Source organism: Rutidosis leptorrhynchoides, chromosome 11 (genome assembly GCF_046630445.1).
Source record: "Rutidosis leptorrhynchoides isolate AG116_Rl617_1_P2 chromosome 11, CSIRO_AGI_Rlap_v1, whole genome shotgun sequence".
Lineage (NCBI taxonomy): Eukaryota > Viridiplantae > Streptophyta > Magnoliopsida > Asterales > Asteraceae > Rutidosis > Rutidosis leptorrhynchoides.
In genome coordinates, this window is record NC_092343.1 from 183,113,199 (window position 1) to 183,129,258 (window position 16,060).

At 37.3% G+C, this 16,060-nt stretch overlaps 1 protein-coding gene across 1 annotated transcript; it reads right to left on the reverse strand.

The window, feature by feature from the left end:
* Positions 1-462: 462 nt before the first annotated feature.
* Positions 463-9,334, reverse strand: LOC139875306 (protein neprosin-like). The gene is made up of 7 exons (XM_071862647.1): positions 9,188-9,334; positions 8,782-8,868; positions 8,405-8,689; positions 7,645-7,806; positions 1,753-1,806; positions 1,472-1,618; positions 463-840 (listed from the first exon to the last, which is right to left on the reverse strand). Exons 1-7 carry the CDS (start codon positions 9,332-9,334, stop codon positions 463-465), a joined length of 1,260 nt encoding a protein of 419 aa, XP_071718748.1.
* Between the last annotated feature and the right edge of the window lie 6,726 nt (positions 9,335-16,060).

The following is a 16,060-nucleotide window of genomic DNA, read 5'->3' on the forward strand; positions in this document are numbered from 1 at the left end:
AATTCCAACCCTTATTTTAAGATTGTGCCCACATGATCACCCTGAGATCAATTAATCGAGGTATGATACCCTAATTCGCGATTGACCCTAATTCGCGATTGACGAAATTGGGCTAAACTGGTTCAGATCAAATATGAGGTGATTAGGTTAGAGGTCCGGTTGAATCGAGTGAGGTTTTCGAAAACTGATCGGAAATTTTTTAATAAATAGGCAAAAAAAATTGATGAAATTATGATCGGGAAGAATGTTTTCAATATGGGAGTAATTGGTACACTATAAAACCATACATTATTATTTATTTTGATATTGATATATGATATGAATACACATCTCAATGACCTTATAATTTTATGTCCAATATACCCTTCAATTTAATCAAGAATACACATCTCACAAATAACCAATCAACTGCATGACTTTAGTTTAATAAATTTGTTACAGACGAGCTACATGGACAACTTATCACGGGCAGTTCGGGTTTCGACCCGGTCCCCCATAGTAAAAGTGGCTACCCCAATTACCATCAGTACTCATTTGAACGTTGTAGCAATTGGATTGCTCAGTGAATATACCAATATCTTTAGGATCCCTCAAACTATTAGATTCATCAACAATTTCCATATATCTAAAATAACTCGCTTTACCAAATCCTTCTTCAGGGAACTCACCGCTACCCATTTGGGTAGTTGTATGTTGCCCGTTTGCGGCTGTGTTTACTACCTCTCCACCCCACTCTATCAATGATGCACTTTTGGTTAAGTATGAAAATAGTGTGGATGGCCAATAACCTAAGACTTTTCCATTTCCAAATTGCATCCACCAGTTGCCTTCCTCTGGGTCCTACTCAAAAATATATCATATTCAAAACATCAAACTTAAGCACTTATACTACTTTTTCGTCAGTGTTATTTAATGTGCTAACAGAACAGTCTAAGTGTAAAGCATCCTAATGTTTTTGGAAGAGGTCTGATATTCAACTTTTATTGTAGAATTACTAAAGAAAAACAGAAATGCTTTTAAGAAAAACAAAGCATGCATGCTTACATAAGTAAAAACAAAAAATCTTGAGAAGAGGAATAGATTCCCGACATTCTCCCTGCAATTTCATTATTAAATAATGCATACTTTATTATAGCATATAGTTTAAGCAAATTTAAGTCAAGAAAGGGCATATTAAGATACTTTAGAAACTTGTAGAATGTAAAGACAAGGTTTTCGCTGTTCAAGCTACTCGTGGATTGCCTGTATTTTAAGATAGATATATGTGCCGTAACCGAGTGATCCGCTGACCATATCAACCTTTTTCCCGGTCATCCCAAGATGTAATGCTAGTGAGATTTGAACCTGAGACCTCTTTTAAGTATATCGGGACAACAACTATTAAGTTATCTTGTGATGGTTAAATGTGATCGATGACAAAATTAATTATTAATTTTAGTAACAAGCATGATGGGGAATTATAATAAAATACCTTCCAAATAAGTATAGTAATATCATATTGGGAACCATGCAATTCTGAAATAGGTGATATGCTTCCCCCTATTGCAATCTCATTGTTTGTTTGTATAAACCCTGAGCACATCAGATTGTAACACCCTGTTGCTTGATATGCATCACTCTGCCCAAAAAATTAAAAACAATACAAATTTCTAGAATCCTATGTGGGACAGATAGTGATTGCTAATTACATTAAAAGTACATCAATGTCTTTTAATATAAGTAATTAAATAAGAACAAACTAAAGGGACTTACAGTCCAATAAATGAATAGTCTTGTGTTGTTATCTCCATACAAATCTGGGTTCACCTGTTTCCATAGATGATGCAGAAAGTTTATGTCAATATTTGTAGTTACTTTTGGTTGGACTTTCTATATGGGGCTAAGATGACACTAAAGTTTGATTTATGTAGGTTTATCTTGCGAGACTTGAGAGTAAACACTTGCAAAAAATTTAAAAAATAATTATAATTATATAAATAATAAGATAAAATTACACTAATAGTTCGTGTAAATTTGTATCGAGTTACTAGACGTGCGTCTTAACCTTTTATTGAAGTGAATAGTTCTTGTGAGTTGTACATGTCAATGTTAAATGGAGAATTTTACCGCCTTGTCGATGTGCATAGCATATTAGTGAACTGATACAACGTTCAACCTGGATCAATTGATTGATCGAAGTAGAACTAACAATTGATCTGAAAGCCTAATGAAAAGAAAAGCTTTGAAATGCAATCGCCATTGTTATTGATAGAATTGGAATTTACAAGAGAGAAAGATTGTTATTACAATTGAAAAACTGAATCAACTAACTACAATCCTTGTATTTAACTAACCCTAACTGAATGAAAACAGAAACTCAACAGAAAGTAAGCGGTTCAATTTGGGGAAGATGGCTACAGTCACGTGAGGAGCACGTGTTCTTCATTTAAACTGTGGCACGTGCTTTGCACGTGATATCATATCAATCCCCTTTCCTTGAAAAAAATGCTTGACCTCAAGCATTGTTGAAAACTGGAGAATTAGGGTAACGCAGCATCAATTCCTCCAAAGCTTCCCAGGTTGCATCTTCAACAGTACCTTGCTGCCATTGAACCAAAGCATAGACTACAGCTCTATTGTGACGTTTTAACAACTTTCGTTCCAATATCTTCCATGGCACTGGTGTAATAATTCCTTGATCATTTACTGCTGGTAACATAGCCATTTCTGTGACTGGTGGACCCCTGTAAGCTTTCAGTTGAGAAACATGAAAGACAGGATGAATTTGACTGACACTTGGCAACTTGAGCCTGTATGCAACCTGCCCAATTCGTTGTTCAATTTGGAAAGAACTATAGTACTTGGGAGATAACTTGTTATATTTGCCCATCCTTAATGTAACTTGCCTGTGAGGCTGCAGTTTAACATAGACCCATGAATCCACCTCAAATGTTCTATCTGTACGTTTAGCATCTGCATACAGCTTCATTCTATCCTGTGCTCATTGGAGGTGAAATTTTAACAATGTAATGGCCTGCTCCCTGGCTTGTAAGGACCTGTCTACAGCTTCTACACGACTTTCACCACTAGTGTACATAATTGGAGCAGGTGGTGGCTGACCATATAAAACTTCATAAGGAGTTGTTTGGATGGAAGTGTGAAAGTTAGTGTTATACCAGTATTCAGCTAGTGGTAACCATTTGCTCCATTCCCTTGGATTGTCACATGTCATGCACCTTAAGTAACATTCAAGACACCTGTTGACCACTTCAGTTTGACCGTCAGATTGAGGATGATTAGCAGTGGAAAAATTCAAATTAACCTTTAAGATCTTGAACATTTCTCTCCAAAATGTACTTAGAAACACCTTATCACGATCACTTACAATATTCTTTGGCAATCCATGGAGCCTGTAAATGTTGTCCAGGAAACATTGAGCAATAGTACTAGCTGTAAAAGGATGGCTTAGAGCCATAAAATGACTGTATTTACTCAACCTGTCTACTACCACAAAAATAACACTTTTTCCATTGGATAATGGCAACCCTTCTATGAAATCCATGGATATATCAGACCAAACCTTGGATGGAATTGGCAATGGCGGCAAATAACCTGGATATTGACTGAGATCAGGTTTACACCTTTGGCAAGTTTGACATTGCCTCACAAAATGTTTGACCTGCTTTTTCATTTTCTTCCAATAGAAACAAGTAGCCACCTTTTGACAAGTTGAAGCTATGCCTGAATGTCCACCATTTGAATCATTGTGACAATGATTGATAATACTCTGCCTGAGATCTTCATCACATCCCACTACCAATTTACCCTTTTTGTACAATTACCATCTTTTACAGTGTAATTGTGATATCTAGGGTCTTGCAGTTGCACCTTTGACTTAATCAGCTGTAAATCCACATCTTGTTCCACACTAAGTTTGACCCTCTCATAGACATCAGACATAATGGAAGTAGCACATATGTTAAATAGTTGGACCCTCTCTTCAATTCTTGACAAAGCATCAGCAGCACCATTTTCATTTCCCTTTTTGTATTGGATTTCATAATCCAATCCAATCAATTTAGGCAACCATTTTAATTGTGTAGGAGTGGATAACCTTTGCCCAGTTAAGTACTTAAGACTGACATGATCTGTTACAATCTTGAAATGTTTATCCAACAGGTAGCCCCTCCACTTTTCTACTGCATGAATAATGGCCAGAAACTCTCTTTCATATGTGGACAATAACTGGTGTTTGTGGGACAATGTTTTGCTCATAAAAGCAATAGGGTGCCCATTTTGCTGCAACACTGCACCAATACCAATGCCCGATGCATCAGTTTCAATGACAAAAGGTTGAGTAAAGTCTGGCATTTTCAACACTGGGCTTGCATCATGTGTTGTTTGAGGGAGTTAAAAGCTGCAGTTGCATCCTCACTCCATTTGAAAGCATCTTTTTTAAGTAACTTGGTCAGTGGTTGACTAATGACAGCATAATTCTTCACAAATTTCCTGTAATACCCAGTCAAACCCAAAAAACCACGTAATTGCTTAAGTGTTTTGGGCTGGGGCCACTTACTAACAGCTTCAATCTTAGTTGGATCAGTAGCTACACCTTTAGCAGAGATCACATGACCTAAGTATTCCACCTGACTTGTTGCAAATACACATTTGGATTCTTTTGCAAACAAAGTATTACTTCTCATAACTTCTAATATTTGTTGCAAATGTTGGAGGTGAGTTTCCATATCTGGGCTGTACACTAGTATATCATCAAAGAACACCAGAGTAAATTTCCTCAAAAAGGGTTTGAATACCTTATTCATTAAGGATTGGAATGTGGATGGAGCATTTGTGAGGCCAAAAGGCATCACTAGAAATTCATAGTGGCCATCATGTGTTCTAAAGGCTGTCTTTGCTATATCATCATCAAACATCTGGATCTGATGGTACCCAGACCTAAGATCCAGCTTTGTAAACACCATAGAACCATTAAGCTCATCAATTAATTCTTCTATAATAGGTATTGGGAACCTATCCTTGATTGTTTTGGCATTTAGTTCTCTATAATCCACACACATTCTCCAAGTTCCATCCTTTTTCTTCACCATTACAATAGGAGAAGAAAATGGACTATGGCATGGTCTAATGATACCTGCCTCCAACAATTCTTTAACCATAACTTCAATGGCATCCTTTTGTGAAGGTGGATGCCTGTATGGTCTTACATTGACTGGTTGTGTACCATCTATCAACAATATTCTATGATCACATTCTCTTTTTGGTGGTAATGACCTTGGTACTGCAAACACATCAGCGTACTGTTTGAGCAGATCTGTCAATTCAGGGTTATGCTGCACTTCTTGAGTTGGACTTGCTTTTGGTAACTCCATATTACACAGCTGTATTGGATAGACACATAAGCACATAGCATTCAATTGAATTTGAGGGGTGTTTACAGCTCTTGATAATCTTTTCCCTTATACCATAGTTGCAGAAGACTTCTGACCTCTTAAAACCACCTTAATTCCAGCATATTTGAAGGTCATCATCAATTTCTCAAAATTCCACATAATATCTCCCAAGGTTTCTAGCCATTGAATTCCCAAAACCATATCACATCCCCCAATTTGTAACAATAGCATATCACTCTTAAATGTGTGCCCACCCATTTGCCATTGGAAGTCAACACATTTATTTGCAGTCAACGTTTTACCCCCACCAGGAATGAACACATGCAGGGGTACAATATTACTAGCTATACACCCTAATTTTTTGGCTACTGCAACATCTATAAAATTGTGTGTACTCCCTGAATCAATTAGGATCTGCATGTGACATTTATTGACTTGACCTTTGACCCTCATGGTTTGATAAGCATTTGTACCAGTCAAAGCATTCATTGAGATGTGGGGTACATCACCACAGGACAGCTCTTGATAGTCTTCATTACCTTCTTCTTCTTTCATTACTGTTTCCCCATAATCTTCTTCAGCTAACACTTCCAATGAGTACAATTGGCCTGGACATTTGTGCCCAGGTGCATACCTTTGGTCACAGTAAAAACATTGGCCCTTGGCCCTTTTTTCCTCCAACTCCTTTTGACTCAGCCTTTTTCTTGGTTGATAAAGGTTATTAGTTTTAGGTTGTGGATTGGCAGTGGTGGTTGTGGTACTAGGTAAGGCTAATTGGGTATTTGCAGGTGGTAACATAATGGATTTTGACTGGTTGTAGTTACTGTAGACATTTTTGGAAGTATTGTTAAATGTATTATTTCTTGAACTTGGAATAATTGGGGTATACGTCTTATTGGTAACAGCTGCCATATCTTCTTGCAGTTTAGCTAGTGTAAAAGCATCTTCAATTGACTTTGGCTTAAACATTCTGAAGGCTAGTTCAATGTCCTTTTTCAACCCTCCTAAAAGGAGACTTATTGCATGCTTTTCACTTATTTCCAGCTTGTTTAACCGCATTTCGAATTCATCATGATACTCTGTCACAGTACCAGTTTGTCTTAAGTTCTTGAGTTCAGAAAGTGGATCTTCAATGGCAGATCCAAATCTCTTTTGAATAGCTGCTTCATATACCTCCCAATCTACATTTTCACCATTTAATCGAATGAACTGTTGATGCCAGGTCAAAGCCTTCCCCTGCAAATGAATTGACACAATTCTAATTTTATCATCATCTTCAATTTGATCCACTGCAAAGAATTGTCTGCTTCTGTAAATCCAACCCTTGACATCACTGCCATCAAATTTAGGAAACTCTAATTTTATACATCTGGTCCACTGTGCATTGTTTCTTTGACTCGTGCCTTCGCCATTCTTCATCTTCTGTAACTCTGTTTGAAAATGTTGATGTTGCAAAAACATTCCATTGAGCCGTTCATTCATCTGAGCCTGAACAGCTTGTGATGACTGTATATTTCGACTTAATTCTTCAATCATTGTCTTTAAAGAATCAATCGAAGTTCCCTCCGACGCCATCGGACCATTTCTTGTCGCGTTCACCATTGTTGAATTTTTACTCAATCATCCACATGATCGTTGAGCTCTGATACCACTGATACAACGTTCAACCTGGATCAATTGATTGATCGAAGTAGAACTAACAATTGATCTTAAAGCCTAATAAAAAGAAAAGCTTTGAAATGCAATCACCATTGTTATTGATAGAATTGGAATTTACAAGAGAGAAAGATTGTTATTACAATTGAAAAACTGAATCAACTAACTACAATCCTTGTATTTAACTAACCCTAACTGAATGAAAACAGAAACTCAACAAAAAGTAAGCGGTTCAATTTGGGGAAGATGGCTACAGTCACGTGAGGAGCACGTGTTCTTCATTTAAACTGTGGCACGTACTTTGCACGTGATATCATATCATGAACTTAACGGGATTTTGTAATGAACGTTAGTTAGAAAAACAAATTCCCTGAAAAATATATGTAACAACAAGTCCACAAGAACTGCACACATTTAAAAAAAGTTTAAAGAAATTATAGTATAAACTAGGTAAACTATCGGTGTAATTTTGTTTAGAAGAAAAGATATAGGATAGAACAAAGATGATTGACTATTTGACCCTCTTCATCTGACATCAGTTTTTATGAAATACCGAGTATACTATTTGACATGAGGGTGAAAGTTAAAAGGGACCCACCTGCCAACCAGCTTCAATGCTATTTAGATCAGAACCAAAAGAGCCTCCCAGTATCCAAATTTGAGACAAACTGAATTCATTTATTTGCTGAATCTTTGGGTTCCAAACATTCATTGTTGCTTTTGCTCCATAATATTCTCCTTTCACATAAGCAATTGCATGCTAAAAAATTCCCAAAATAACAACAAGAAAGTAGAAGTTTAGTTACATGCAAAAAAAAAAAAAAAAAAAAGATTACTCCAATGGATAAAATTAATACTCCGTATGTTTCTATATTTAAAAGTGTAAACTTTATTCTTTCGTAATGATTATTTATATATCTTTAGACTTACTAATATAATAATAATTATGTAAAAACAAATTAATCTAATCTTACACACATTTCAATAGTGTCGAGAGAAGAATGTGGACATATAAAAAATGATTTGTTTCACCATCTACCCATCAGAATATTCTGTTTAATTTGACTTTATTTACTCTATATAATACAGTATTCTAAGTTCCTGTTTACATCAGAAAGTAAGTTGATCATTTGTTAATTAAAAAGTGATGCCATGCTTATAGTATTATAATTTAGATCAATTCAAATAACACGCAAAAGACCAATGTGAAAAGAATAGTTTGTAAAATAGTTTGGTATAAACAATGTTAGTTAATAGTCAATGCAGGGTATATAAACATGTTCAAATGTTCAATTGTTATAAGAAAAATATAAACATATCACCTAAAAAAGTTGACTGTTATTGAATTTTCAATTTACCTGATGGCTGTTTTGACTGATATTATCTGGATCAGTAGAGCTTGGTTGAGCAACAGTAGTAAAACTCTTCTTTTTACCATATCTTTTTACAGAAGTTGCTCTAAGAATATCTTCTTTTTTTGTTCTTCTAACCGGAATTGTCCCATTTGGGCATTCACCATTTACATGCCATAGTTGAACAATTCCTTTATCCTTGTATAATGATGATGATGATGATGGTGGTGGTGATGATGTCACTTTGATGTTCATATCATTAATCCAATTTGGATGATAGTTTGGTCTCATCTGTATTCATCATTTAATCAAAAGCCATTTAATTATATCCTTTTAGAACATATGCATTAAAAAGAATAAGTACATAAAATTAAAAAATGAACCTGAATGGTATGATTTTTGAGAAAAGGATGATCAAATGCCGGTTGATGCGAGATATGAATACAGTCGATTATATCACCGTCTGGACTCTGTTCATCATAAAACACACATCTAATATGCTCATATATGTATGCCTAAGGTAAAAAAATATATATCATAAAATGTAAGTTATCGACAGACGTTTTCTAACTAAAAGAGATTAGTAAAATCTAACATGTAATAATCTACATCAACACACGTGATATGAACCTACTAACATATAAGAACCATTATAATTTTTAAGTTTTCGTAATTATGTACCTTTTTATATGGTTCTCGAACCTTTGACTATATATGTATATATGAATATATGAAAAAATAATGGTGAATTAAGAACAAAAAAAATAGTATAAAGGATGGCCACTGGACCTGGATGGATCGAATGGGACGCTTATTTAAACGCTTTAAGTGCTTCATTACTTCAGCGTTCTGTTGTGAACCAGAAAATCGACTTCCACCAGCGTTACAAAAACTTACAGCCGTGAACAGATACAACACAACCATAAAAGGCTTCATTTTTTTTTTTTTTTTTTTTTTGCAGGAATTTTCACCTGTCAATAAAAGCTATAAATATTGAACACTTTGGAACAGAAGAAAGTATTGAAAGTATTGCAGCTAATTACCGAGGTGTGTGTAAGTATGAAAATTGAGTTTATTGATTTCATAGCTACTTGACAATTATTTTAATGTGATTCTCGTTTAGAAATTTGGCTTAAAATTCAGTGACTTTTTGTTTTCTTTAGGCAGTGGAGCACTTATTGGGATGTTAAAGATTTATACCCATTTTATATTTTATATTATATATATACACATACCGTTAGGAAGAGAGGATCGCCTGGACGTTGGGAGATACAAATTTGAGAGAAAAACAACTCTATTACTCACAAGAATAGATTTACAGAGTATTACAAAACTCTTACAAAAAAACTCTCAACTCACACACACTCTCTAGGTTGTGATTATACTTCTCTGAGTGATTTGGGATGATTTACAATTGAGGTTTCAACCTCTATTTATACTAAAACTTTGGTGGCGGTGGAATGGTATAAACGAGGAACGTGTCGTGTGAACGGAGATGGTGGGCGGCCGTCATCGTGTTCATCTTTGCTTCTTCTACATGGTGTTCAAAGAAGGCTACTTTGAACATCTAGAAGGTGAGCTTCTAGATTGTAGGCTGGAAACTTTCAATTCTCCCCCTCCAGCCGAATCCACGAACATTCCAGTTATGTCTCTGCATAACTCCAACTTCTATCGAGTCACCACCTTTGTTAACATATCCGCAGGATTCTCCTTTGTATGGATCTTCACTAGTCTCAACAGTTGTCGATCAATTACCTCGCGTATCCAATGATAGCGAATATCAATATGTTTTGTACGGGAATGGTACATGGAGTTCTTGCTCAAATCTAGGCACTCTGACTGTCACAATATACCTTGTACTCCTTTTGCTTTATTCCAAATTCTTGAAGATAACGCTTTAACCACAACATTTCTTTTCCAGCTTCTGCGGCAGCAATATACTCTGCTTCAGTTGTGGATAATGCAACACACTTCTGTAGTCTTGACTGCCATGAAACAGCTCCTCCTGCAAAAGTGTAAATGAATCCTGAAGTAGATTTCCTACTATCAGGATCTCCGGCCATATCCGCATCTGTATAGCCTTCCAAGATTGGATCAGCTCTCCCGTAACAAAGACATAGATTCTTTGTACCTTTAAGATATCTGAGAATCCATTTTACCGCATTCCAATGCTCTTTCCCGGGGTTGAAGAGAAAACGACATACCGTTCCCACTGCATGAGCAATATCGGGCCTTGTACACACCATTGCATACATCAAACTTTCAACTGCTGAAGAATATGGTACTGAAGACATCTCCTCGATCTCTTCCTTGGATGAGGGACAAGAACTCTTGCTTAACTTGAAATGGTAGGCTAATGGAATGCTAACAGGTTTGGCATTGTTCATATTGAAACGTGAAAGCACTCGTTCAATATACTTCTCCTGAGATAGCCATAACTTTTATTCTTCCTGTCTCGGGTTATCTGCATTCTCAAAATCTGTTGAGCCTGTCCTAAGTCTTTCATGTCAAAAGACTTAGAGAGTTCCTTCTTCAGCTGGTTGATCTTCGTTGCGTCTTTCCCTACGATCAAAATATCGTCTACATATAGTAGAAGAGCAACGAAATTTCCTCCAGAAAACTTCTGAATGTAGACACACTCATCTGCTGCAGTTTTCTTGTACCCTTGACTCACCATGCATGAGTCAAACTTCTTGTACCACTGCCTAGGTGCCTGCTTCAAACCATATAAACTTTTCTTCAGCTTGCATACGAGGTTATCTCCTGAAACCTCAAAACCTTCCGGCTGCTCCATGTAAATTTCTTCATGTAAATCTCCATGAAGAAAAGCTGTCTTTACATCCATCTGTTCAAGCTCCAAGTTCATACTTGCGACCAATCCAAGTATGACTCTAATTGAAGTCATCTTGACTACTGGTGAAAATATCTCGTCAAAATCAATCCCTTTCTTCTATTGGAATCCTTTGAGTACAAGCCGTTCCACTACCATCCTTTTTCAGCTTGAACACCCATTTATTTTTCAGTGCCTTCTTCCCGCGTGGAAGTTCTACAATCTCATAAGTTTGATTATTTTGCAGAGAATCCATCTCATCCTGCATTGCGAGCAACCATTTTTCTTTATCCTTATGAGTTACTGCTTCATGAAAACTCTCCGGTTCTCCATCTTCAGTAAGTAGAAGGTACTCGGATTCTGGATATCTACTCGATTGAATCCGACCTCGTTCAGATCTACGAACTTCTGGAACATTCTGAGGAGATCCACCATCATCTTGACCTTGTGATGGTGCTGGAACGTCTGACAGATGGGGTTGTGGCTCTCCCTGCTCAGCACCGTCATTTTCCTCATTATCTTCTACTTCTGGCATTTCTTCCTGCACTGAAAATTCATTTCTCATGAATGATTCCGTTGTTGCCTCTGGCACCTGAGCAGCAACATTTTGTAACATCCCGCCTTTTTCCGTTTACTTTTCAGTTTAACTATTTAAATTCCGTTATATGTTTATAACATCTCTCGTTGATACGCGTTTTAAAAATATCTCGTTTAGGTAATTCACGCACCCGCAACCGAACTCGAGGGACTAGTTTCGCCAAAGAGCCAAAGAGGTGACTAACTTTTGACTAGTCAACCCCACCTCCCATCTTTTTCATTTCCATTTTCCTTTTCTTTTACTACTTCCCTATTTTCTTTCAATTCTCCAATTTGAAGATTCATCATCTAAATCCGTTCAAGCAAGCATCAATCAAAACAAATTACATATTTGGAATCCTTGCAACTTCCTCTTCGATTCCATACCGATTTCATTACATTTGGGTAACTTTCTAAAATCACTAGATTTTGTGTTATTGATGTTTTTAAGTTATAAAGTTGTTAATTAGTGTCTATGGCTCAAGTCTAACATGAATATATGATTTATATGTTCGATTTTGTTATTTGAAGTAACTAGCATGAACATAAACTTTGGTGTATTTGATTTGGTGATTGGTTGTTTAAATAATGTTAAATGTTATAAATGCATGTATTAAATGTGTTCCTAACATCACTAGCTTCAATTTGATGTGTAGGTTGCTTGAGAAAGCTCCATAAACTTGATTAGTGAATTTGGTGAATTTGAGTTAGGGTTTGATAAGCTTGAAATGAATATTTGATGCATTGAATGACATGAATTATTGTTAGTAAGTAGTTAGTTGTATTGTATGCTTTCTTATCTACAAAACGGCGTGTTTTATGTATGCATTAAATGCCCGAATCATAAATGTGCACTTGTAAAATTTGAAGCATTAAATGTGTGCATTGATTGATCATTTGATTTGAAAAGTCGGTTATTGCAAATAAGGTTTTCGGTTGGTGAAATGTGTTTAGTTGGGTTCCTTTTCAAATTAGCTTTCTAACGATATAAGGTGCGAGTTCTAAGTGTTAGCGGTTTGTAATTTATGCTTGAAAGAGTTTTGATTTGGGACTTGAACAATTGAGACTGACCAGGTACCAGCACACAACCAATGCCGCGGCGCGGCAATCCTGGGTCGCGGCGCGACCTAAGCCGTGTCCAGCTTCTGACCTACTTGTCAATTATACGGAAAATGTTTGGCACGCTATGGACCTCCGATTCACATGAGACTTGTTCTAACATACTTATATATGAATAATTAGCACAGAAAAATAGTTCGGGACCCGACCCGAACGCGTTGACTTTTTCGTTGACTTTGACCGACCAAAGTTTAACTTTTTGTCAAACTTAACCAAATGATTATGTAATCTTTCTAACATGATCCTATATTTGTATCTTGCATGAAACTTGACAATTTGATTCACATGCTACATAATCGAGTCCTATTGAGCCATAGGACTAATTGGACATCTTTGACCTATCGTGTTTACCGTTATTGATACGACCTATTTGTTTATGTCAAGACTAGCATTGTTCTTTGCACACGTTACTTGTCGAAGTACTTATTTGCTCTTGCACTCAAGGTGAGATCATAGTCCCACTTTGTACTCTTTTGAACTTACTTTTGGGATGAGAAAACATAAACGCTTCTTTTAACTAAGTGAACACAAGTACATGAAAACAAACATTCTACATACGAGTTTAGAACAAAAATCCTCAATTCGATTATCATTAGTTACACTTAACGGTGTAAGCGAGAACTTATATTATATGGCCATATGGGTTTGACAAACCCTCATTCGGACGGTTCGCTACCGTTATTCGGATGAAATATATTTTCGGGAAACGGTGTATGTTCTAACACTATTGTGATGGGGTACTAAGGAAGGAAATGTTAAGCTTTGATAATTGGGTGCTCGTGAATATTAACTTTTAGAATGTATTACTATTTATCAATGATGCAAATCTTGTGGTTCGACTTACTTTTACTCACTGACTTACTTAAACCTATGATTTCACCAACATTTTCGTTGACAGATTTCTATGTTTTTCTCAGGTCCTTGAACATTAGGTGATACATGCTTCCGCTCATTCTTTTTGATACTTGCATTGGATGTCGAGTATACTTGCATACATGGAGCGTCTTTTGACTACTTTCAAATTGTGTCGCATATGTTTCATTTGTACTTTAAACTTTGTTATGTAACTAGTTGTCGAACTACTTTGTAAACCTTGAAACATCCATACTTATGAAATGAATGCGACATTTTTTCGGTCAAACGTTGTCTTAAAGACTTATGACCATGTAACGGGACCTAAGTAGTCGGCGCCGTCAAACATGATTTGGTCGGGTCGCTATAGATGGTATCAGAGCATTGGTTGTAGGGATTTAGAGTTCATTGGTGTCGACCCCGAGTCATAGGGTACATTGGTGAGTCTAGACTACAACCGGCATATAGACTTCACGTAGGAATTACTTGACTATTTGTGCATTTATACTCGAACTCTCCTACTCATATCTATTCTTATTCTACCTTAATCTCACGTTGACTAATTTGATTGACACGCCACCTTGACTATATGAAGTAATGTCGAATGCACATATGAATTAGGGTAATATAATTTCCAGGATTATATTACGGTGACTCATATGAACGTTCTGACATTATGATATAAAGAATTTAAGGCGAGTCAAGGAAAATTTTCTCTCTATCTTTATTCCATATCACGGTTGGTATTATTTAGAATACTAACCAACGGTATTCTTTTGTTTTGAAGGAACAATGCCTCCTCGCCGTGTGCCACGCCGTGAAACTCCCGAACAAGCACTACAACGAATGGTGGCCACCGCCGTAGAGGCGGCCATGGCCGGTTACTCCACCACCAACAACAACAATAACAACAACCACAACAACAACAACCAAGGAGCCGGTAACTCTAGCGAAGGATGCTCCTACAAGGCTTTTATGGGGTGCAAACCTCACACTTATGATGGAACCGGGGGATCGGTTACACTCACTCGATGGTTCGAACAAACGGAGGCCGTCTTTAGCATAAGCGGTTGTCGGGACCAAGATAAGGTCAAGTACTCCACCCACACTCTCACCGGCGTCGCTCTTACATGGTGGAACACCTATGTACAATCGGTGGGTACCGATGAAACTCATGCCCTCTCTTGGGCTGATTTAAGGGAAGAGATGATTGTTGAATATTTCCCTCGCGAAGAAACCCGAAAGCTCGAACAAGAGCTAAGAACTTTGAAGGCGGTCGGAAACGATCTCAAGGCCTACAATCAACGATTCGCCGAGCTATCCTTGATGTGTCCTAACCTCGTGAACCCCGAATCTCAAAGGGTTGAACTCTATATGGATGGTCTTCCAAAGAGCATCAAACAAGGTGTGATGTCCTCCAAACCCGCTAATCACCAAGCCGCTTTGAACATGGCCCGCCAATGGATTGAAACGGTTGATGAAATCGTAGTGCCGGTTCCTAAGGCCGAGGACAAATCGGGTGGCAACAAAAGGAAATGGGAAGCCACTCCATCAAGCAACTACAACAACAACACCTTCACAAAAAAGCCTTTCACCAACGATGGCAAGAAAGGTTATGCCGGAACTCAACCTTTTTGCAACAAATGTCACAAGCACCACTCGGGTGAATGCGGCAAGCTAATTTGCTACCGGTGCCAATGAGTTGGTCATAAGGCCAACAATTGCACAAGTGTTGCCCCCGTCGCTCGAAAGGGGCCCAATCCTCTAAAAATGGTCACTTGTTATGAATGTGGCCAAACAGGCCATTATAGAAACAAATGCCCGAAGAAGAAGGCCAACCCCAACACACGCGGCCGAGCCTTCAACATTAACACCGAGGAAGCCCGGGATGACAATGAACTAGTCACGGGTACGTTTCTTCTCAACAACACTTATGTTACTTGTTTATTCGATTCGGGTGCCGATAAGAGTTTTGTATCCAAGACTTTGACTCATTCTTTTAGCACTCCACCACTTCCACTAGATACCACTTATACCATTGAAGTGGCCAACGGGAAACTATTGAGTGCTGACACATATTACCGGGGGTGTACGTTAAACATTTTGGGTAAAGAGTTTGAAATTGACTTGATACCCATGGAACTAGGAAGCTTCGATGTAATAATCGGTATGAATTGGCTAGCCAAAACGAAATCTCACATTCTTTGTGATCTTAATGCAATCTGAATTCCTATCGAGAATGGTGAACCTTCGATTGTTTATGGCGATAAGAGTTGCACCAGACT

Bases quoted from the DNA above. Each gene is read 5' to 3' on its own strand.
- LOC139875306 (XM_071862647.1), bottom strand. From the start codon at position 9,334: ATGAAGCCTTTTATGGTTGTGTTGTATCTGTTCACGGCTGTAAGTTTT. The intron at 8,690-8,781 runs GTTCATTTTTTA...TGATGAATACAG, and splicing joins TCAAAAATCATACCATTCAG to ATGAGACCAAACTATCATCC. The intron at 1,807-7,644 runs GTGGGTCCCTTT...CTATGGAAACAG, and splicing joins GCATTGAAGCTGGTTGGCAG to GTGAACCCAGATTTGTATGG.